The sequence below is a fragment of the Eleutherodactylus coqui genome, chromosome 1, assembly GCF_035609145.1.
Source record: "Eleutherodactylus coqui strain aEleCoq1 chromosome 1, aEleCoq1.hap1, whole genome shotgun sequence".
Classification (NCBI taxonomy): domain Eukaryota; kingdom Metazoa; phylum Chordata; class Amphibia; order Anura; family Eleutherodactylidae; genus Eleutherodactylus; species Eleutherodactylus coqui.
The window spans coordinates 464,908,558-464,933,767 of NC_089837.1; the positions used below are offsets into that span (position 1 = coordinate 464,908,558).

A 25,210-nucleotide genomic window follows, 5' to 3' on the forward strand; every position below is an offset into this window, starting at 1 on the left:
GAGCATTATTCCACAGCGTTATTTCCTTGCTGTCATTAAAAGGAAACAATTCAATCACCTTTAGGGTGGTTTCACATCTGTCCCAGGGATTCCGCTTTCCTGCTCCATCTGGGGAGCAGGAAAGGGGAATCCCCACAGCCGAACAGTTCCGTCTGTGCATAGAACCAAACAACGCTGGATGGGACTTTGACTTTGACTTCCCCCATTGACTATGATGGGATCTTCTCGCTTTCCGTCCTTTTGGACGGAAGAAATAGCACTGCATGCATTTTTTCTTCCAGTATTTGCAGCCTCTAGACGGAGGTTCTGACACCAATGTGAAACCGGCCTTATTTATATAGTGCATGCATATTACACAGCACTTTATATTTCCTGATATCGAGTTCTATTCCCATTGGTGCTGCCAATCTATATTCACATAACTGTATGTTTTTGGAGTGTGGGAGGAAACCAGAATACCCAGAGTAATTCCATGCAAACTCTATGCAGACATTGTCTTTGGTGGGATATGAACCCAGGAGCCCAGCCTAATGTGAGCTAAACACAAGAGAGCTCCAATCTCTGTCCTGTCCTGCTGCAATCCTTGATTGCTCTATTGCAGTCTGAAACATAATATTGAACCGTCAGCTATTCGAGAAGCACTAAGTCAACCTCTAAAGATTGTTTCATTTCATTGACTGCAAGCAGAAATGTTAAAAATAGTTCCCAATTTAAACTCAAAGTACTTTAGAGAGTTGTTGAACCTTTGGTAATGCAGTGATTTAGGTCTATTAACATAAGACTGGGTCGTCTCAGTATGCTGATTATCCAGACAGCTCTGGTCAGAGGCGATGAACTCCCAATTATGCTTGGGGTAACCTCATTACTGGGATGTCATATTGATCCTCTAGAAATACGTTCTATGACAGGGTTCTGATAAATACTGATATAGTAGAGGATGACAGGGAAGTGCAATTCAAGTAAAGACTTGAAAGAAGAAATACCTGTAATTTGACTATACTGTAAAGAAGGGTAACTTGCACTGTATTAGCATGTGGTGAACTTATAATAGAGGACCTGCTATAGTTCTAAGTCACCTGGATCAAAACCTGATTCATTGTATGATACATTGTATACACTTCTGAATATATTGTACAAGATTGCATACTAAATCATAATGAAAACTATTGCAGCAAGTCACTTTCACTATACAATTCTCTTTGCCTAGTTTACATATCATCGCATAGCAATAGTGTAGCAGAATAAAGGGCGCCCATACACATTCAATGAAAATAGTACAAACCTATGGATTTTGAAGAAAGAAGTAATGGACATCTTAGAGAGTGTTATCTATCCCTCCTAGATTTGTGTTGTCGACAAATTTGATCAGTTTCCCATCAATTCCCTCCTCCACATCATTTATAAAAATGTTTAACAACACTGGGCCCAGGACAGAGCCTTGTGGTACCCCACTTGATACATTCTTCCACTTGGCTGTGCAGCCATTTATGACCACTCTGAGTACGATCAATCAGCCAGTTGTGAATCCACCTAACAGTTGCCTTGTCAGTACCATATTTGGTCATTTTTTCAATAAGTATGGTATGAGATACTTTGTCAAATGCTTTACTAAAGTCAAGATATACTACCCATCGCATTTCTCTGATCAACCCAGTCGGTGATTCTATCATAGAAAGAAAGTAGATTCGTCTGGCATGACTTGTTTGTTACAAACTCATGCTGACTCTGGTTAATTACTCCATTCTCATCCAAGTACTTGCATACATGCTGTTTAATAATTTGCTCAAAGATCTGAATGTTAGTGATAAGATAGAAAAGTGCAAAAACTGTTGACCACCAATCAGCTACTTACTTACATAAGACCTAGTGCAAGACCATTAACATTGTTTTCCAAAAGCTACGAGGTGCTGCAGAAGCACATGACTGCTTCTGCCAATCACAGGACACAGTAGTGATGTCAATGCGTACACGATGTGACCTCTGCACTGATTGGGTGCAGCAAACATATGCTGATATATGATATACAACTTCAGCTCATGTAAACACCAAGGGGGGATTATAGACCATTGCCACAGTAAGGGATTAAAAAGTGAGCTTGAGTGTTTTTCATAAAATTTTTTATAGGAAATTTTAAGGGGTTTGCCAGCACTACACTATTGATGACCTACCCTTAGGATAGGTCATCAATAGCTCATCGGTAGGATCCCTGCCAATCAGCTGATTGAAGTGACTGCACTGCTCAGGTGAGTACCACTGTCATTTCACTCCATACCAGGTGCAGAGCCATACATTATATAGCAGCTTTGCCCGGTATTGCAACTCAGTCTCATTCACTTGAATGGAGCGGAGCTGCTCTCAAGCCATATGAATGATGTATATGACGTCCCAGGCCTGAGAAGAGCATTACAGCTTCTTCAACCAGCTGATCGGTGGTGATTCCAACTGGCAGATCCATTGCTGATCAAGTATTGATGACCTGTCTTGAGGATAGGTCATCCATAGTGCAGTTCTAAAAAAAACACCAGTCAACTGTATTTTTTCTTATAGCGGATGGGAAAAACATTTAAAGCTCGGTGATATTTGCGAAGGGTTACCGTCAACTTTTGAGTAACATTCTATATATACTTACTATTACCACCTACGGTATAATTTTACTGTAAAATGAGTTTTAATGAGGAAAGCCTTAATCCTTATGTGCTTGACTATTCATGTCTGTATATCCTATTCATACTGTACTTTCCTGTGCCTCTGATTTCATACAGAGGTGTAGGATCATATGGCGCTTCATGGCGGCACCATGTAATGTCACGTGGAGTACTTATACTGTCGGTCTTTATCCATACGGAAGCCATGTGCTGCTATATACGTTCAGTACACAAAAGTATTGCTATGTGCATTAACCTCAGCCACAACATGAAAACCAATGCCCAATAACCATCAGCCCCAATCACTCAAGGTGCAACGTAAAAACATTGATTCCTATCTAGAGATGAGCGAGTATACTCGCTAAGGCACAATACTCGAGCGAGTAGTGCCTTAGCCGAGTATCTCCCCGGTCGTCTCTAAAGATTCGGGGGCCGGCGGGGGGCGGGGAGCGGCGGGGGATTGCGGGGAGGAACAGAGGGGAGATCTCTCTCTCCCTCTCTCTCTCCCTCTCTCCCCCCTGCTCCCCGCCGCAACTCACCTGTCACCCGTGCCGGCCCCCGAAACTTTAGAGACGACCGGGGAGATACTCGGCTAAGGCACTACTCACTCATCTCTATTCCTAACCCTACAGAATAACTCTACTATAAGGACCCTGGAAATCAAATTGTCATACATAAGCCTACAGGGCTTGTTTCAAGGGGGTTAATTGCTGTTTGACGTATACTTTTAGGTAAGCCTACAGAAAGCATAGTGAGGCAGGAGACACCATGTTCATTACAGCAGACATTGTGTTTCTAAAACAAATAGTTTCCAAGAACCATCTCCTTGTCATAATACCTGTAATAATAGTATCGTGTCGAGCTCTCTACAATTGGCACTGCAACATGTTCATGGAAGCCTTACATTTACCTATTGCATTCTTGAAATACTGATCATAATTGCACTTTCCTAATATAGGTTCCAGCAAATAATGACGGTGTAGCGATAGTACAATGAAGAGTAACTATTAGTAAACACGCGTCTTATTATGACAACCGATTATACAGTGACACTAAATCTCATGGCAAACATTTCAATGTCCACAGAAAACATACCCATCTGATCCCTTGAATGCTGCCGGCGATGTCCTCGGGACTCTGCTCGACTTGAATCTCATAGGAATAAGTCCTGAAAAAATGCATCTTGCTCATGTGCCTCATGTCACAGAAATGTAAAATCTGATGTGGAATCGAGGAGACTCCAGTGGTCAAGACAGGCATGAGATGAACCTTGTTATCCGCTGTCTTCAGTGTTCCAAAACCCTTAATGTTTTCCTTGTAGTCTCCACGTTGACTTATTTAAATGCTGTTTTCTTTAGAAGAGAAATTGACTTTCACACTGCTAAACCAATAGGATTAGGTTCTAATAACATTTCTACGGATGGGAATGTTAGTTCCTGCAGGGTGCAGAAGATATCTGGTCATCTTTCTCTCAGGTGGACAATCTGGCATTCCAAAGAAGCAGTAGTGGTAAAGAACTGCTTTATTATGTCCTCATCCAGCTTGGAAGATGGGTTTAGTAACCGGTTCCTGTAAACTGTTTTCTGGAGATTTGGTTCAATTGTTCCATCTCTTCATCCCTGTGTTCTTCTGTAGAATCCGGTGTGAGCTTTAATAGAATCTGCTCCTTGCGAAGTAGTGTTTCTGTTCCTTAGCACAGAGGAGAATGCACTAAAGACTAACTATCAAATTCCTTGAGACGTCTCTTTCCATGTCCACATAGATGACTCCAAAACTCAACTCCCAGCTATGTTGTCCTGATGAGTTTAGATGTACATGCTTTAAGTCTTCCACTTTTCAGATGAACTACAGCTTGTTGTTGCTATACAAACTTCTGAATAGCTTGTACCTACCACAACAGTGCCTGCAGCACCTGTATGGAGGCAGTCAGGCAGGTTATGGGAGCAGTGATGGGTCCCTTCTGTAGCAACAGGTGTGAAATATTCTTGATCCCCTATCCAGGTAGTGAGATGAAGACAAAGGTGATGTTACAATGAGAGCAGCGGAGAGGAAGTAATGTCTTGTACTCATACACACACACTGGCTCTCACTGCTACAACTACACAAACACTTGGCAGGTCACCTAAGACGCTCTGTAGACATGAACACTCCCAAGAAAGCAGAAAGAAGGAGGGAACATGAGCGGGGAGGGAGAAAATGTGCAAGTGCTGGGGAATGAAAAGAGAATGTGGGAGGTATAAGATAAAAAGCAAAAGCCACACAGAGACTGTGCAATATAGAAGAGACATTGTTGTGCCAATGATACGTTGTGTTTAATGTAAAATAGATGAAATGTTACCATCTGTGTAAACATAATAACAAGTTCATCCCTGCGATGCAGAGACCTAATTTACTACTTGCATTTCATTTATGCAACATTTCTTTTTCACAGTAGAATTGGGATATCGGTTTTGAGCGATATAAGTAAACTTATCTCTGTCTTTGGGGACTTTGAAGCTGAAATACAAGTTTTAATGAATCTTTCCCCATAAAACTTTTTATATCAATCTGCTCCGCTCCTCCTGCTCTATAATATGATGCCTGCAGTTTGGACAACATGTTCCAGCTGACAGATTGCCTTTAAGCAAATTCGAAAATAGAGAGAAAGGATTTCGAAGTAGGCTCAATGCTAAAACTTTCTCATCTAGTTTAACACATCTTACAGCTGTAAAGCCACCTTAATTTAGAGAGGTATCTAAAGCTGCTTGAAGGGCTCAGTCACACGGGCACATCGGTGCCCGTGTTACTGCATGTAGCAGACGGACGTCTCTCTGCAGCGCCGGGAGGAAGAACGTGACGGGCTTCATTGGTGGTCATGTGTTCTTTCATCAGCGCTGCAGAGAGACGTCCGTCTTCAGATACGGCCGTCTTCTAACTGTCAGTAACACGGGCACATCGGCGCCGGTGTACGGGTGCTGATGCGCCCTTGTGACTGAGCCCTTACACAGAATGCGTCGTTCACAAAATCGCTGGCTCATTCGAGTTTGAACAGTATTCATTGTAAACGCAGCCAACGACCAAAGATGAACGAGAATTTGTTTACTTATCGTTCATTTCATGCAAGTGTAAAAATTATTGTTGACTTGTTCGCTAATCGTTCAGCTGAAATATCGATTGTTAAGTCATTCTCATTCCCAGTACCATATATATGCCTGATATAATGCCCTAGGAAAAGTCCAACATATATGCTGCTCCTAGCTTCCCAAGTAGAAATGTAACCTGAAGCTTCTTGGCTCCAATGCAAAATCGGTAACAGGTCCTCCAAATGTAATGCTTTATTCATAGTACTGGGTTTCTGTATAGAGAAGAGAGGCCTTATGGGCCCCTAAGGGCTCATGCCCACGGGCATGACGGACCTCCGAAGTGGAATATTGCAGTGGAGTCTGTCATGGCACCCCCCTATAGACTGCATACTCACCTCCCGGATTCGCTGTGCGCGTCTCGCCTGACATGCATGCGCAGTACAGCGTGTGATGCAGCCGGCGGTGGGTGGGTTTTCATATTCACGAGATACTTCCACTGCACTGACAGCAGAAGTATAGCATGACGGCCGGCTTCCATTGACTACAATGGAAGCCAGCCGCGTGTATTCCCGCGGCAAATAGAACATGACGTGGTTTATTTCACGCTGCGGAATTCCACATTGCATGATTAGGTTCAATAGAACCTAATAGTTGCGGTGTAACACCACGGAATTCAGCTGTGTTTCATGCAGCGGAAATCCGGCGATGGGCATTAGCCCTAAGGCTCCTGGACCCGGGTGCAACCGCATCCTATGCATCCCCAATAGTTGTTCCCAAGGATAATGATCAGACATGAGTGCCTCTGTACGTTGAGTGCTTTGCCAAACTATAGAAAACAGTAGAGCTGCTCGGTTTCCTTCTCTTATTGGAGCACTATGGCATCTTTGCCATTCCCCAAAAGTTATGCCCTGTGTATTCTATCTATCTATCTGTATGTATGTTCTACAAATGCCTTGTGGTATGTGTTTCTTCTGTATTTTGACAAAGACGTCAGCAGATCTCAGAAGGCCTTTTCGAGTCCAAACCTGTTTGGGCTTAATAAAATATATGGAGATACAGCTGTATAATATTGTTTTATATGTTTCTGTGTCTACCCATTGACTCTGCCCTGGCAGAATATGATGGAGTCATGGATTTGAAGCCCCTCATGTTGGGTTGGCCGCCACTGATCCATGGATTCCCACTGAAATTGGCAGATCTCCTGACTACCTTCTTATGTCTTTAGCCAGCCAAGTATCTCTTACCGTCATTGAGGACATGTTCACAAAATACTCAAGCTGTTTGCATTTAGACAGGACAAAGAAGAGCACACTTATTTGGAGTAACCTCCTTGTGAGCATTACTTATCTCCATGTCCTCTGAACGTCTTGTCCTAATTAATCCTGTTGCCTGACTACTTCCCATATGGCCTGTTGATGCAAACTAATGTTCAGGCATGCTGCCATATACAATACACACTTCATTAATGCACACTTTATTTTTACAGCATCTGATAACAGGCCTGGAGCAGTATTCTGTATGATATGAATGGGTGATTTATATATATGGATGAATATGAATATGTTCTCAGGAGATGAGGAGTGGCGCCACATGGGAGCCGAGTCGGCGTACATTGTAAGCTTTGCATTTTGTATATAAACCGGAATAACTACTAATATTATCTGCAAGGGATTTTCCAATCATAAACATTTATGGCATATTGGTTTTATATGAAAATATGTCTAGGAGATTCAAATGAGTAATACAGAAAAAGCTGAGCAGCACTTTTACTGTCATGATGAATTAGGAAAGAGACATTCCTAGTCTCATAATCATTGGGGGTCCCACCAATCTAGTTTGTAAAATCCAATACATATTGACCATTTTTGCCAAAGCCCTTGTGAATATTTCCCTGGTAGCACCTGTTAGCAAGACATCCAGCAAGCAGATGTCCCATAATCCCCACACCACATTGTAAAATGAAATAAATAAACATTGACTCTTTCTGTTTCAGCATGTTACCAAAAGTACTAGCTGTCATATTACACCCAGCACACTGTCATTTCTCTGCCAGCACAATTTTGCTTTTGTGGGTTCTATCCTGACTAGCTAGGGTTAATGTATTTGGTCCTGTCTAGTTAGGGTTAATTAGTCCTGCAGCTGTTAGCTGAGGTAGTCGCTGGTGATTGACAGCTCTGTCAGCCAATCAGTTTCTTCCCACTCCCTATATAACCAGCTCTTCCTGGCTGTAAGTGTCGGTTATATTTCAGTGTTTCTGATCAAGTAAGCTTGCTCAGTTCTCCTGTCTGTTGTCTGGCTCCTGTGTTTCTGTTTGCCTTGCATTCTGTATTCTCATCTTTTATTTATTGTCAGTCACTGTTTGTCCCTGGTTCTCTGTACTCCGTTTCCCTTCTGACCTTGGACCTGTCCTCTTAGAAGTAGTGGGGTCATCCCTTTCGGGGAGGTTGCTCCGCTGCAAGGTGGGTTCTGTCAGAGGGGTTCAGAGTGCCCCGCTCTGATCGCTACCTCCAGTTTCTGTCTACTCCCGTATCTAGCCACATGTGTAGCAAGCAAACACATCAGTCCTGACTGCTCCAGTACCAAGTCATCTCAGGGTTTTGTTAGCAGTCCAGGACGAAAGTAACAGTAGCCATCTTCAGAAAATTTGAATAGTAGATGTTTTGATACATCAGCAATGCATGCTAACAGTACTTCATTAATATAACAACATATACACTATGTTGACAAATGTATTGGGGTACACACAGAAGGCAATGAAATTTGATTTTATTCACATTTTCCAACACAGTGTTGGGCCTCCTCTGGCCTCGATGAATGACTACAGTAACACTCCTAGGCATGCTTTTTACCCAAGTCCGATAGATGTGTGGAGGGCTTTGCCCATGGTAAGTCTTCGTATGCAGTTTCTTATGAATGATTCTGGTGAATGAATGATAATGGATGTTCCAATGGCCTGTGAGACCTCCTGAGTGAGTGTTTCAGAAGACAATGTGTGTGATGCCTTCACAGTTCGTACATGGCTTTGTTGTCCATGTTCTGTCGGTTTATGAGGTCTCCCTAGATATGGCTGTACTGCACACACCAGATGGTTTCCATTTCCAAATAATATTTCCAACAGTGGACATTGGAAGGTCCAAAAGCACTGATTGGTTGCTCAGGTGACGTCCCACCACCATATTGCATTAGAAGTCTGTCAACTCTACAACTCGTGGCATTCTGATAGTTTCTGTACTGGGGTATGCCTGTGTGATACTCTCCATTATGACTAATGTTCACATATCTGATTTACATATCCCCTTCACCTAACAGCACAGGATTGGTGGGGGGTCCCAATACTTTGTCAGCATAGTGGAGAAGATGAATATTGTAGTGTCCTCAAGTCTATAGAACTGAAATAATTTGTCCTGTTCATTTGATCTAAAGCTGGCCATATATGTTAGATAAGTCAAGATTCATATGACAACTTTCCCTACTGACTCCTCCCAACCTCCAACACACACATACATCTATACTTAGTTTGGTTCAACATGCATGCATTCTCAGTGGGGAGAGAAGACAAAAGCACTAGCAAACACCTCCTGTGGCGACTTATCTACCCTGAGAACAAAAGGATTGTCCATGTAGCAATCTAACTGCTTATTCCCTCTCTTCCCTGCCATTGAAGAAGAGTCAGAAGGCCCTCATACTAATTAAGTGGATAGCAAATCCCACAAAAATTGGTGGGCTCAACTGATATTAATCTAACGTCTGTGGCCATTTTAAAGATCTTTCAGACAATTATAAAATACTGAATTGTTTAAATAGAATCTATGGAGATTTGTTTTATAATTCCAGGGCTACAGATGTGATGAAACATTATGGAGGAGCCATCTCTATAATTACATTGCAGATGAACATGGCTGAAAAATAATCTCTGTTAGGCCGGTCTTACATGACTGGATTTGAATTGCAGATTCCGCGATTGTATGATCCGCGGTTATACATTGCTCACTCAAATACATGGGATTACACAATTCTGCTCACATTACCAGTCAGAATTGCGTAATCTGCTTACATCCATGTTCTATTTTACCGCGGATATTTGCAACATAGAGCCCATTATGATCTAGGGTCGCAGATATTCCTGCAGCCCATACGCGGTCATACGCAATACAATTACACGGCTGTATGCAGGGTCACCAACCGGGCTTGCAGCCGGCATCCGCTACGAGCCTCCCGCACGTGGAATCTGACCGGCTCATGTGAACCCGGACGTAATTAATCTCCACCTCACAATCAAGTGGTAAATCTGAGTGTAATTAGGTTTCAGCTCCTAAAATATACATTTCATTATCTAGTGATCTGGTGTTTAAAGGGGTTGTCCCGCGCCGAAACATTTTGTTTTTTTTTTCAATAGCCCCCCCGTTCGGCGCGAGACAAACCCGATGCAGGGGTTTAAAAAAAAAAACGGATAGTACTTACCCGAATCCCCTCGCTCCGGTGACTTCTTACTTACCTTGCGAAGATGGCCGCCGGGATCTTCACCCTCGGTGGACCGCAGGTCTTCTGTGCGGTCCATTGCCGATTCCAGCCTCCTGATTGGCTGGAATCGGCACACGTGACGGGGCGGAGCTACGAGGAGCAGCTCTCCGGCACGAGCAGCCCCATTCAGAAGGGAGAAGACCGGACTGCGCAAGCGCGTCTAATCGGGCGATTAGACGCTGAAATTAGACGGCACCATGGAAACGAGGACGCTAGCAACGGAACAGGTAAGTGAATAACTTCTGTATGGCTCATAATTAATGCACAATGTACATTACAAAGTGCATTAATATGGCCATACAGAAGTGCTGAACCCCACTTGCTTTCGCGGGACAACCCCTTTAAGTTCTATTTATCTGACTACTCCTAGTTCAGTGATCTTCTATGATCATGGTTGCTTGTTTTTAATCATCCTTGAGATGTCATGTGATATTTTTTTAATTCCTTCACTATGTAGCTATTCCCCCAGTATATATAAGTGAGTTAGTGTTACCTTGGTTAGTTATTTCTTTCTGTCTGAAACTCCAGTCGTCTTTTTCCTCATTTGGTCATGTGATCTCCGTTTTGACCAGCTCAGATCTGCTTGGGGGTTATGGATTCATTTTTAGTCAGTTTCTCTGTTTGTTTGATGCTCTTAAATAGATCTACCCCAGAAATTGCTTAGAGGCGTACACGGGTTTTCCTGTCACATATGTAAAATAGAGGAGATCGCAGTTCATCCTCCTGACTCTATATTTATGGTCTATAGCTTATTTAGGTGAAAAAAAAAGGCAATGATAATTAAACTGTCCCCACCCCACCCCCTACAGACAAACACGGTATAACTTCAGCTAATGATGTGCTATGCATCATAGGATTGATTGAAAGTGTAAAATTCTCTATAACGATCAGGTGCAGGTTTGAAGTCTCTTATTGCGACCAGTGTGGGCCGGTAGCATGGTCAGGGGAAGCCAGAGGTCAGTACATGTGTAGTATTGGTTGTGGTACAAAGAAGCAGGCAGGTAACGTAGTCAAGGTGAAGCCAGAAATCGGTACACAGATAGTATCAGTTGCAGTACAAAGGGGCAGGTAAGTAGTGTAGTCAGGGTGAAGCCAGAGGTCAGTACACAGATGCAGCAATTGTAGAAGGAGGTGCAGGCAAGTGGGGCTTAACTACAGGCTGGGAGCGCAATAATCATGTAAGGAACTGGAGGAAGGTCTAGGCTTTTATAGTATGTTCAATCAAGGAAACAGGGTGGAGTCAAAACAGTAACTGGATCAGGAGCCAGGAAACGAGGTCAAGGTCATGCAAGGGAGCTATCCAAAGGACTCGACAGCTCAGCAAGTAGAGCCGCCGCCTGGAGCACAGGAGCTCCTAGGCTCAAGTCCCAACATTCTCCCTCTCAAGATTGTGCTTGATAAGCATCAGACAGGGGGCTGCAGTGCAAGGAAGTGACTGGAATGCACAGAGGAGACTGCCAGAGTATGACAAGCAATCAGGTGATGATGGCAGGGATGGAAAAATGTGTTTTTGACAGAGTGACTCTTTAAGCAGTTTGAAACATGTTTAGTGTAAAGATGTGGCTGCTCCTCCCTGTTAACAGGAAACCTAAATCCAGAAGCCTTCAAGAAGTGGATCCGAATAGTTCAATTACAATAAATACTTTTCTGCAATTCTTATGGCCCTTGCAGACTCCCATCATCAATTTGTTGCTGTCGACATTGAGGCATACGGCCAGTCAAATGACTCTAGGGCTTCAAGAACTCTGCCTTGGGATGGAGACTCTATTCTTGAGAATTTGCATTAACTTCACCTCACCCATTTCCTGAAATACATGGAGCTCCCATGCCTTTTGTTTTGGTTGATGACGAGGCATTCCTGATGTGTGGAAACTTGTTGAAACCATATTCCAATCATGACCTGAATTACCAGAGAAGAATTTTGAACTATTGGATCACACAGACAAGTCGTCTGGTTGAGTGCACTTTTGGAATCCTAACAAAAAATGGAGGATTTTCACAGGGCCAATTCAGCTGAAATTAGATGCAGTTGATGATGTGACAAAAGGCCTGCATTGTCCTCCACAATTATGTTCTCTCCAAAGAGCCACTTGCTTTCGATGACCAAACTATGAACTCTGCTTTGCAGAACATAGACCATTCTGGTCCAATATCTATCATGGCTGTTATCTAGATGAGAGACAACTTTGCAGAATTTTTCTTGTTCAGTGCCAGATAGGTGGATTGGCAAAATAACATTATTTTGCGTATTTATAAAGTTTTCAATAGCATAGCAATTGTGAGTGAGGAAATTGTAATTGCACCTGAGGCTCCTATTTCTGAGGACCCATTTCTCTCCTATAACATCAAGAGTAGTACTCATAAGAGCCCAGTTATGTATACTTACTACATTGACTATACAGTATGACTATACAAATGTGAAAGTTACTAAAGGCTTATGTTCCTAACTTTGTTATATTAGGTGGGCATGGACTTGATACCTTGTCATTGGTATATTCATTTCCATGGTAGCATACACTAAACAGGCCACACTGAAGACCATCTCCACCACCCAAAAAGTTTTAAATCTGAGTGTAATTAGGTTTTGGCCATTAAAATAAATACATTATTATCTAGTGATGTAGTGCTTGAGATGTTCTATTTATCTGCCTACTTAAGGCCTAGGTGCAAAGAACAATATAATTTAAAAAAATAGCTTAACCCTTTAGTGATTAAGCCTGTTTGCGCCTTACTTACCCAATAATTTTTCTGTTTTTTTCATTGTCGCATTCCAGGTCATTTTAATTTTTCAACATATCCATATAAGTGTTTGTGTTTTGCGGGACAAGTTGTATTTTTTAATGACGAACCTTTTTTGGGTACCCATAATGTACTGTATAACCTTTATTGTTTTTTTTAAGGGGATTGGGGAAAAAAATAATTCTGCTATTTGTTTTTTGGATTTCCTTTTTACAGCGTTCAGTGTGCAAAATAAATAATGTGATACGATTATGCTCTGGGTCAATACGATTCCAGTGATACCAAGTTTATACAGTTTTTTTGTACACAAAAAACACTTATTTTTCGAAGATTTGCTTTTGTGTCGCTGCATTCCAGCAGCTGTAACATTTTTATTTTTCCATTGATGGGCTTGCTTTTTGCAGGATGATCTCATGTCTTCATTTATCCAATTTTTGGGAACATAAAACATTTTCATTGGTTTTTGTTCCTTTTTTTCTAAAAAAAAAAAACAAACAAAAAACCTGCAATTCTGGAATGTTTTTTATTTTTAACTTTTTCACATTTTTTTTAAAATGTATTTTTTGTTTATTGCTGCATTCAAAGACTCCTAACATTTTATATATCAATGTGGCACTTCAAACATTTTATACAGAAAACAGCATTCTTCTTGTCACCATTTTACTTCTTTTATTTTCTGTTTCAGTGACACAGAGAGAAGACCCAGGGCTGATGGCTTATATTCAAAAAGTTGTGAACTCAAACAAGCCGTCTAAGGTAACTGAACATAACTTTTCCACCATGACGACCATCCTTACATTCTTCCTCAGCAGCATCAGCTATGCCATCCATCCTGTACTCATCTTTCTAGTTATCATACTATTGGTCAGATGCCTGGGATGTTATACACTCAATGTTGACTGGAGAAGAAGCACCATCACCAAAAAACATCTTCCTATCTGAGCATAACCTGGGCACATGGAGGCCTAGCATGCAACATAACATCTCAAGCCTGGACTTGTACTAATCCATGCACTCTGCAGGGACCAATCAAGAATATTTAGGAAGAAGAGGAGGAGATCATCACACAATCAGTCCGAACCTTCAGTCAACACTGCAAGGGCATAATTGGCAATCCTCAATCCTGGACATCTCCTTCATTCCGGTCATGTGCACCCTATAATTCAGAAAGAAAGGAAGGTGCCATCATACACTTACCCCTAACCCTTAGCGTAACATCGCTGCAGAATTATTACTCCCCTCTTACCCTAATTACCTTACCCTATTCTTAACCCTTATCCAAAAATTAGGAAAAAAAGACCTAGACTGGAATAGTGGGAAATCCTCAAGCCTGGATATGAACTTTGTTGCCGTTAGCCGTTTAGTCGTTCATGACCCTTGTCGACCATGAAGGTGAGCTCCCTCCATGTTTTTCGGTTTTGCACTGCTTTTTCAGTTGTGTGAGATCCATGCCAGTATCAGCTTTGACAGTATTGGCCAGCGTGTCCTTTGGCGTCCGGGTCTTCATTTGCCACTAATCTGTTCAAGCATTATAGATTTGATGTGAACTTTTTCACTGATTGAAGCCATGCCTTCTTAAAGGACCTAGTAATGATATTCAGGACCAAGATGAAGAGATCATCACCCAATGATTTCCAACCTGCCTTGCAAAGACATAATGAGAACTCCTTAATCCTGGACATGACCTTCATCAACGTTCAAGATGGGGGCACCCTGATGTTAGAAGGAAGAGAAAGAGATCTTCACCCACTTGCGCCTTACCTAACGTTGGAATCATGTGGAGAACAATTGAGAGAATAAAAACTTTTTACCATACAGATAATAGAATCTGCAAAGTATGATGTCATTATCCTCATCCATGATCCGATATGGATGACCTTTACATGATTAAGCAGCACAAACAGGTCATTCCATCTGTAGATGTCGTTAAAATAGCTCAAATCAGTGACTCGGAGCTGAAAGAGAAAACATTGATAACATCAGAGAAGACTCAGGGAAGGGGGTTACCGATTTATATTTGTATTGTAATAGAATGGCTATAAATGTAAGTTGACAACTTGTGTTTTTGGCATACTTCCAGAAGACATGCAGATCTGGAAGGATTCACATTGCATGATGATCTTTTTCAAACTCTGTGACATCCATGTCTTCAACTGTAAAGAAAGAGAATGGAAACAATGGTCTAACACAACAAGCAATAAACCTAATATGAGATGTATAAACTAATGATAGAAATGATATTACGGGTCATAGGGTGCTGGCGATCCTCTTCGAAACATGTGCTGCAGCTGATGGTACAGGCGGCTTTCTGAAAGTTTTGGGTGGAAATATGTGTCTGAGGTAAATGAGAACCCACCATATATATAATGGAGGTCACACACATGGTCCTGTCTAAAGGCTTTAGGTTGACCTACTTGAAATCTTCAGGACAGACATCTTTGGAGTGACCGTTATATTGCAGATGCTACAGACTATTTTGGACGGCTTTCCAGAAATTAATATAAGGTTATCACAAATATATTCTAAATCCTCTTCGGAAAAGTCTTGTTCATTCTCTCAGGTGTCTTGATGAAGTGAGGTATGAGAAGTGCACTTCTTAGGCTTGTTATGTGAAGAACATGCCGTTTCTGATGCACTTTTCTTCAGTAGTATCTGCAGATAGGGAGTCTCTTCTCTCATATTTTCTCCTTCCAGTATCACTCAAATCTGTCTCAGACAAACAAGATCATGGAGGTCTGCATTTTGCCACTGGATGACCTAATGGTAGGAATCAAACATGGATGAGCTATGTTGTTTACAGGTCACAAACAAGAGATGACACTGTTTTTGTCTAAGGATCTTTAGTGATCTACTTGTGACATACTTTCACAAATTCAGCCATTTTTTTCTCAAATCGGTTTGCCTAAGCTGGTGGAACGTCTAGAAGAAAACAAGTAGAAACAGAAGGAAATAGATATTCAGAACTTAGGGCTCAATGGAAATTGGATGCACGTTGGCAGTTCATGAATTTACATAACTTGTCAATGTTCTCGATTTCTTTCTCAAAGCTCAGCAGATAAATTCTGATCATATTTATCTGGGAAGAGGCTGCAAGGAGAAGATAAATGAGATTCATGATGACCCCTGCAGGTATTGTATAAAGTATATATTATGTGGAGGAAATTTCCTGTTCTGATAGCTGTTAATGAGCTACAAGTGAGCTTTAGTCTAGCAGGAAAATTGCTTATATCCTATGTATAAGATTAAGGAATGCTTTAGATGAAATGTACAAAGTATTGGCAGAAATGGGTTGATGGGCAGAGAACCCAGGTAGCTGGCAATCCTCCTTGGCACATCTGCTGCAGCTGAAGGTATAAGCACCTCTTTGAAAGCCTTGGGCAAATAGGGGTTATATGTTTGAGAATATTGAGGACGCACCATGTATATAACGGAGGTCACACACATGGCCCTGACTAATGACATTACTCACCACATGGAGATCTGTATTTTGCCACGAAATATCATAATGGAAGAAATCGGATATGATTAAGGATGAATGATGTTGTGGGGGTCACAGAGTGGAGATGATAGAGAATATGAAGAATATGTCTATATCTATATGTAAGGATCCTTTGTTAATTACATGGCCTTTCACACCTTTCACAAATTTGGCAATGATTTTATTGAATTGGTCTGCCCAAGCTGGTCGAAAGTCTAGAGAAAGAAGAGAGGAAGAGAAGAAAATAGACATCTACTATTAAGGACTCAAAAATTTTAGAGAAATTCTTCACATTTTAGAAACTTACATAACTTGCAAATTTTCTTGACTTCCTTCTTGAACCTTAAAAGATACTTTCTGATCCTATATATCTGGGAAAAAGCTGCAAGAAGACACATGAGGTTTATGATGGGCCCTGCAGACATTATATAATCGAGATGGGATTATCTGGGTGAATATTATGGAGAACAGATTTCCTGCTTAGCAGGAAAATTCTCAATCCTGAGATCAATCCTATGTATAAGATGAAGGGATAATGAAAAATAGAAGCAGATAACAGTTACTTATTGAGGTATTAGTCAGGGGATTTAAACCCTATGGAGTCACAGGAAACAGATTTAGCCTCCATCTTGCCCAGCGAGATAGCATACGTGCGGACGCTAGCTCTGTCCACTGGAGTAGTCAAGCACTGGAGACAAAATATTGCTACCATCGCTCCACATAGAAGAACTATACTCTACAGGAGCAGATAACAGAATTTGAAGCGCTTGACGCTTCGTCACAAAATCTCTTCAACCTGCGAACCCGAGAAAACGGAGAAATGTGAGGGTGACATTTTTAATAAAGGGAGATAGAATCTATTGTCCCTGCCTGTTCCCCCAACACTATCTATTCATGACATACAGGTTGTGGTCGCTCGGTTGGCATGACATAAAAACATCATAGCCCATGGGACCCTCCAACAACAGAATACAGACTATTGTATATGACATCTGATATTCCCCATAGTCCTGCAGGCTATTATAGAATCAGCCCTGCTGATAATGGAATTCTCTAATATAATCCTTTCTAGTGGCTCCAATACATGCACTACTCACATGTATAATAAAAGACAAAACATGTATTGAAATGATATCACTTTATTGTGTTGTTTTTAACGATCAGCACAAACATACCATGTTTTCCCCAAATAAGACCCTGTCTTGTATTAATTTTTGACTTGGCATCATCTCCTGATTCTTGAATCCTGGAATCAGGAAGCGATCTTCTGTCTGCGGCTGAGGACTGCCAGCAAGAGTGCCGGAGACCAGTAGGAGGACACGGACCACGGCTGCTAGGTAATGTATAGTTTTTTCTTCAGATGTAATTCAGCTAGGGCTTATTTTCGGAGTAGGGCTAACATCATAAAATCCTGAAAAATCAGGGTATGACTTATTTTTGGGGTAGGTCTTGTTTTCAGGGAAACAGGGTATCATAATATTTTTATAATCATGTTACAGAGTATCCTATTCTTGCAGTCATAAATCTTGTCCAAGTCACTTTTGTCAATATTTATTAGTTTCCTAGTGAAGTCATGAATTTGGCTTTGGTCCAATTATCTGTCTTTCACTAACAAGGATGGCCTCTTAGCATGTGTATACTTTTCCTGTTTCTAGTAGTCGGTGGCCACAGGAACATCTTTTACATGGAGCTCCCTTATTCTGGAGATTCCAGATCATTCATGGTACATAGACTGAGAATAATCATATTTCCAGAATCAGGAGATGAGTCAAGCACATCCACTTCCATCTTTGTGCAAACTCTGGATTCAGCAGGAACTTGTATCTACTGAGTCAATAATCTCTCCTACACCATGCTTGGTGTCTGTAGATAGATAAAATCATGTTCTGAAATAGGGTGGCCATAGTTTCCCACTAAGAGTCCTTTATGGTTAGATATGACCAAAATATTCAACTGTATATTCATCCTAAAGTTTCTTGCATCCAATCAGCTTGTCTCCCCTGTATACCTATCATAAGTAGAATGTAGAAGGTGTGGCTGTGAAAGCCTTTGTCACCCCAGTGACACAGAGCCCCGTTGGTCAGAACTCCCAGAGATTGTACGAGCTACAAGAACTGCCTACCCCCAGCTTGTCTCTTAGTGTCCAGATTTCGTGACCAATCTAACCAGTAAGGTCTGGAATAGTGATGAGCGAGCATACTCGCTAAGGGCAATTGCTTGAGCGAGCATTGCCCTTAGCGAGTACCTGCCCGCTCAAGAGAAAAGGTTCGGGTGGCGGTGGCGGGCAGGGAGCGGGGGAGAGCGGGGAGGAACGGAGGGGACATCTCTCTCTCCCTCTCTCCCCCCCCCCCGCTCCCCCCTGCTGACTGCCGCTACTAACCGCTCCCCCGCGCCGCCACCCGAACCTTTTATCTCGAGTGGGCAGATACTCACTAAGGGCAATGCTCGCTCGAGTAATTGCCCTTAGCGAGTATGCTCGCTCATCTCTAGTCTGGAATCCTACTTTTTCTAAAAGTAAAATTAAATTCCTTCTATTTTTGTAACTGTTTTGTGTTGCATGCTTGTCCTTTTTGTATTATCTTTTTGTACTTTTATAAGCATTGCTACTTTTTGTAATGAAGTCTTAAACTCTATTAATTTAACTCCTTTCTGCTCTATATAAAAACCTATAGCCCCCGATAAGACTGTAAATTGTACTGCTGGAGTGCAGTGAATGCCCACACACCAAAGTTCAGACGGCTGACCTGCCTTACAGTAAAATCGTCAGTGGTAGCAGCGAGTATTTTTTGGGGTGCATAGGATGGTGTTGGGGTTTGATTTATGATCCATCTTGCAACAAGTGCAGGATCCAAGGGATGGATGTCAGTCAACTCCTGCAGTCGTCTCCTTGTCATGTGATTATTGACAAATGTCATGTGACAAATTATATATTAGCCGCTATGAATAAACTTCTCCCTTATTCCTTTTTATCTTCCTGTAAATTTCCAGCTATTATTACACTATTACAGCCAGGAAGTGGGAAGTAGATGCCAAAGCTGTGGGACGGCCAATGGAGGACAGGTTTATGCAAGTGTTCATGCTGTTCCTAATAAATGGCCCCTACAGTGCGATCATATGTACCTCTTGCAAAGCCCTCCCACAATATCTCCCATTTAGCCCATCTCAGTGATACTAATCATCAATAAACCTTCCATTCTTGCTGAATCACTGACCATCTGTAAACTGCAGTTCTCTCCCGTATATTCTGTCTCCAAACAGATTCAGAACACTTCAGCACACAGATGGGCAATAATGACAGCTAGGGTCTCATCCAGGGACAGATTTTGGGCCCATTTGGCATTTTAATTTTAATGCTGCTTCCATTTATAGGAACAGATTATTAAAATAACGATTTCGTCATGATTGGATTCGATATACTGCAGTTGCTTCTTCCTCCTCCTTTACATTTACGCTTCATTTCAAATGGATATTTATGACATATCCACAGGTTATACCATACATGCCCGATACAGCTAAAGATCCAACCCCTGAGACGGACTGGGAGCTCAAGGGTCTGCTGACGTCTGTTCACGATTCCAAATTCTTTGTTGCATCCCTCCTTTTTTTTAACTGTTTCCTCTTGCAATTGAGCAAGAAATCAGAGAAAATTACCAGAAAAAGAGCAGAGATCCCTCACTTTGTTCAGCCTTATTGTAAGTGAGGAGCGTAAGGGGTTAACCCTCTTTTGATGTGCCTGCCTATTGACTTCTATGTAATCAAGGACCTGCAGAGACATAGGTCACATGATTATTTACTGTGATTTTGCGGTTTTGGAGTGAAAATGAACTTGGGCCCACCTGCAGAAAGGTCTTGAAACTCACTAGGACTGCCTCTGTGCTGGGACTGTGAATAAGGACTAATTTCCACCCCCAGGTGATGGCACGGTGACCATCCTGGCCATATAAGTGATTACAGCTGCATCATAAGAGGACACAGGGAGCAGCGGCAGCATGTGAGAGCCTGCAGTGTGTGCGAGAGGAGCAGTAGCCCGGAACAGCAGCAGTGTAGATAGGGGAAGCACCTCAGCAGCAGCAGTGATTGAGGCTACCAGTGATGTGGCAGCTGCTGTTTCTGAGAAGGTTGCGTGGCCGCTGTCACTATGCTGGGGAGCCACACAGGAAAGGGCCCTGATGACAGAGGGCTGAAACAGAGAATGAAAGGGCCCGATGACCAGGGGCTGAAGATGCAAGCTGCCAGTGAGAAAGCCCTGATGACCTCGGGGCCAAAACCAACATGATGCCGAAGGGACTCCGACCCTGAGGTAGCAGTTATCGCCATGAACCTACATTTGACAATGGTGCCTTGAACCCATATGTGACAAAGCTGCTAGATACATAAGACCAGTCCAACGACTGTTTAGTGTGCGCATACTAGGGACACTATAACAGATTGTTACAACAGACGCACTATCTTCCCAGATTTGGAAATTATTACTATGATATGTGATGTTTAGTAGTAAAATGAATAGTTTCATGTTTATTGTCAGTACGAAATGTGGTGTGTAGACTGATGTGACAATGGACGAAGCATTTTGGGCAGCAGCGCTAGGCACCAGTAAGAGATGATGTGAGATGTAAGTGTATGAGAGATGTTTGTTTGCACCTAGTTGCGTTGAGTTTGCAGAGCCGCAAAATTGGGGATATACTCTGGCACATACGGCGTGTGAGGCCGCAATGCTAGTCGAGAATATAGAATAGAGTACAATGATGAGTATGGGGTACCACGATCAGATGTGTAGTTACGAGAGTGTTCAAAATGCCTTGTTTTACTGAGATGTACCCTGTTATGGACATGTGGATACTGATGTTTTAAGTATGAATTCCGATTAATACTTACGTTACATTTAAAGTACATGTACCCTCCTATAGAGCAAAAAGTTAACCTTTAGCCTTATGTTCAGGAAAGTGCTGGCTTTGCCTCTGTCTGTCAATGCCACGCCATACACAACACCGCCATCTGCTTCATTAAATACAGAGTGCATGCTGGATATGGGCAGATCAGGAAGTCCCTGTACTGAACCTTCAGCCAATAACTGCAAAGCACTGATATCAGAGAAGGGTGCAGAGTTTTAGCAACTTGTCCTGTACAGTCCTGTAACATTCAGCAGTAGTTGTAATCACCTGTGCTGTTAAAGGGATTATCCATTCACCTAAAAAGTAGTTTTCAATGGCAGGATTGCAGTCAATCAACCATCTGTAGCAGGCTTAAATTTAGGTAAGAATGCTGCTACCCTGATCACATGACAAGTAATATACAACGCTGCTCTAAGAGCATGACGCTCCTTCTTCTGAGCCGTACGGACATTTTTTTCAATTACTGGCTCAAGTATACCTCTCACCCATGTGAGCTTGTTCCATATACGGTGACAGGGTACCCAGGGCATAGCCCATGGATTTGGCAGGCGGAACATAAAACTGTTGTAACATCACTGATGACATAAGCAAGGTCAGAGTGGCCTCCGGTAGAGGCTTTGAAACAACTTTTTTAATGAGCTTACAACCACTTTAATAGTATACAGTGCACTTTCAGAGACCAATGCAAAATAAATAACGGCCTTAAATGACTAAATGCTAAATAACTCTAATAGGTTCATTGCACAATTATAAAAATTTGATTGGAATTTAACTTAACAGAAGCCTTTAATTATCCCCAGAAAGGGTTCAATGTCAATTCGGCAACAAATTAATTAACAATATCAATTAAAAATATCAAAAGCAAAACCAACTATCATCACCCTGTTAAGCCCTGCACTAAGTGCTATAACATGGAGCACCCACTCTGAAAGGGACAACCCTGAGCTGCAATCTGACCCTGATGTACCCTATCAAACACTATAAACTAACATCAGTTAAGGGACAAATTTCACTAGAAAGACGAGACATATAAACCAACCATGACACAGAGTCAAAATAGCAAATTCCAAAGATGTCCCATACAACCAGACAGTGTGGACAATAGATCTACTTCCCAGATATCAAATAGGTATATGGTATACAGTGGGATACATCGTTCCATCAAAGAAAGAACATGCAATACCATATATGTTTTTCGCTGTATACTGTTGTATGAAATATCATAGTGTACTACACTAGTTCATACTTATTTTTTGGCGGCATACCCTATATCTGGTCTGACATAGGTCAAAATGACACTCTTTTGGCCTCCATCAGGTGATGAAGTCCTATAGATAAAGCTTAGTGTGCATCCTCTACAGCTGACACTAGATTGTATGTAGCTTTGGGACACATTTTATAGTAAAGGTTACCTGCTGATTATTCACTTTAACAACAAACAACAAACTCAGAATGTTGATTATTGGAACACGGAACACCAAGTTTACTGCCTGCACTTTTAATTAGGTACCATAGAAGAGATGTGTTAGGAAGATTACAGAGAATGTTGCAGGACCAGTGATCCTTATTAATGTGCCTTGACTATACATACATTAATTGTTCTCAAGAAGGATTTTTTTTGACTCATGAAGAGTGACAAGTTGGGCCCAATAGCCACTTTGTAATGTTCTGTAATGACCTATTTTACCGTCTTAGTCATGTGTCTTTGCTTGCTTGCTGCTGGTATACAGAATTTAGTGGTTTACTAGTGCATGGTGACTATAAATGGTCTCCTTGATAGTTAGGCTATATCAGTGGATGATCGTGCTCAGAAAGAGATCAAGCTAACCACTAACTGTGCTGCAGACTACTTCCAGGTGCACCTAATGTGGAAGTATAGGAAGTTCAAAAACAAAAGTCCAGAACTTGGAGGCTCCAAATAAACAGTTTTATTTCAGACCATTATTAAAATCCAACCAGAGAGGAAATGCAGAAACCAAAAGACGATTGAGAAGTGAATGAGTTCTTGCTTGTCATTCAGTTGCTGATGTATCTGTAGATGGTGGTTTTCTGATACCCCCTGTGTACAGAAGCTAAAACATACCAAAATCTAAGAGGCAGAACTAAGAGGCATAGTTAGGATGATTATCCTCATGGTCCAAGGCTCTGGAACTGAATGCTATGCCTCATAAGTCTTACATCACTGCATTACTATATGAGTCACCTTCATATCATACGAGATCACAGGGGTCATCACATGCACTGCACCGCTAACTACACCGTGCTATCCGTAAGGCATAACATTTAGTATTTATTGCTGCTGGGGCTTTCAGTCTGAATCAGAATAAATGATACTTGAAAAGTGCTCATGTAGTGTAATAGTTGAATGGCCAAGGAATGATTTGTCTTCATCGAGATGATAACCTTAGTCTCAGGCTGTATGATAACATATAAACAGGACTGACGCACATTGGGATTCCTATTTCAGCACATGAGACATCCAGGTATGTAACTACAGTATAGGTGTTAAAGAGGTTGTCGTTACCCCAGAGGCTGGAGAAGCATAAAAGGGCCCTTTACTACATACTGTATAAAAAAGACCAGCACTATAAATGATATATCATAGTTGGGGGCTTGTTATAAATTTAGCATTGAGACCTTACCCTCAAATTACTAGCTGTCCACATACAGGGCTGTGTAAAAGTTTTAGTATGCAGAAGAAATTCCAGCTCATCCAAACTCTGTTACAAAAGTGAGGTTGTGGAAGACAGATTCATGTCACAAAAAAGCATAAAAAGTAGCACACGCTACCTAAAATACTATTCTAAAGTAGTGATGCTTTATTGGCAAATCCAGGTACCAGCAGAATGGCAACATTTCAGTGTCAGCCCTTCATCATGACATGCACAAGAAAACTGAGCACTATAATATCCAGATAGTCCTAGGCTGGAGGAAGTAGTGATGGTGCATGAACCGTTTAGAAAAAGTGGTTACTAAGGACCGCAGTCGCCTCGGGACTACAAAGAAGGTAGTGCTACAGTTTGTGTTACATGTGTTTCATGTCACAGGTTATATACCATGTCAAGACTGAGCACAGCAAAAAAAAAGCAAGGTAGTTATACTGGCCAGATGAATCTGAGGGGAGCCATTGACAGGTGCTCCCTCTACAGGCTAGTGGCCGGGTAGTACCGCAGAGTTGGGGGTCCACAGCACTTTGTCAGCTACCTCGTGGTGTTTGTATGTTTGTCTATGTTTTAGTGTGTCTGTGTATTGGCCTTAACTGGTCATTAAATGGTTAATGTCTGCTGTTTTTCTGTCTACACTGCATGACATTGCAGAATTCACCCAACCCTCTCTGTCATCTGTCAATCACCGCTAGCTAGGGCTGGGATTGGGCAGAGAGATTTCCCCTTAGCCTAGGTTTGGTTAATGAGGAAGATATAAAAGGCAGAGTGTGGGTGGGGTGAGAGGGAATGGTGAGTGAAGCCGGGTAGTTGTCTTCAGGAGTCTGCTGAATGTGAGGGGTCTAGGCTAGCCCAGGCCGGGAGAGTGTCTGGCCTTGGTCTGGAGGGGCGTCATGGAGGAAGCCTAGCCATGGAGTCAACGGGAGGGGACAACAGCAGGACAGAGAGCAGCTTTCTTTAGTCTTCTGCAAGCTTGACGTGAGGGATTATTGCCAGAGAAGGTCTGCTTGTCAGCGGGAAGGAAGTCAGCCACCACAACCATGAGTTTCACTTCTCCCTGTACAGTCAGAAGTCAAAGTGTCTACAGGAGAGCCTGCACTGTTCCCTCCAGTCCTCCACGAATAACCTCCTTGCCCAGCTACCCCTTAACGCAGCCTGGCTACCTTGTTTCTTTCTCCAGTAGAGAAGTTAAGAAGTAATTGTACATAGT

The 25,210-nt window shown here is 42.0% G+C and overlaps 2 protein-coding genes across 3 annotated transcripts in view; both read right to left on the bottom strand.

Moving 5' to 3' along the window:
* RAPGEF3 (Rap guanine nucleotide exchange factor 3) overlaps window positions 1–4,775 on the bottom strand; it is a 75,830-nt gene extending 71,055 nt beyond the window's left edge. The window contains exon 1 of the mRNA XM_066584317.1: window positions 3,741–4,775. Coding sequence (XP_066440414.1) covers window positions 3,741–3,905 — 165 coding nt within the window. The 5' untranslated portion in view covers window positions 3,906–4,775. The remainder of the gene's footprint in view (window positions 1–3,740) is intronic.
* Window positions 1–25,210, bottom strand: part of LOC136584493 (twist-related protein 2-like) — a 296,978-nt gene that overhangs the window by 95,470 nt on the left and 176,298 nt on the right. The gene's annotated exons all lie outside the window — the stretch shown is intronic.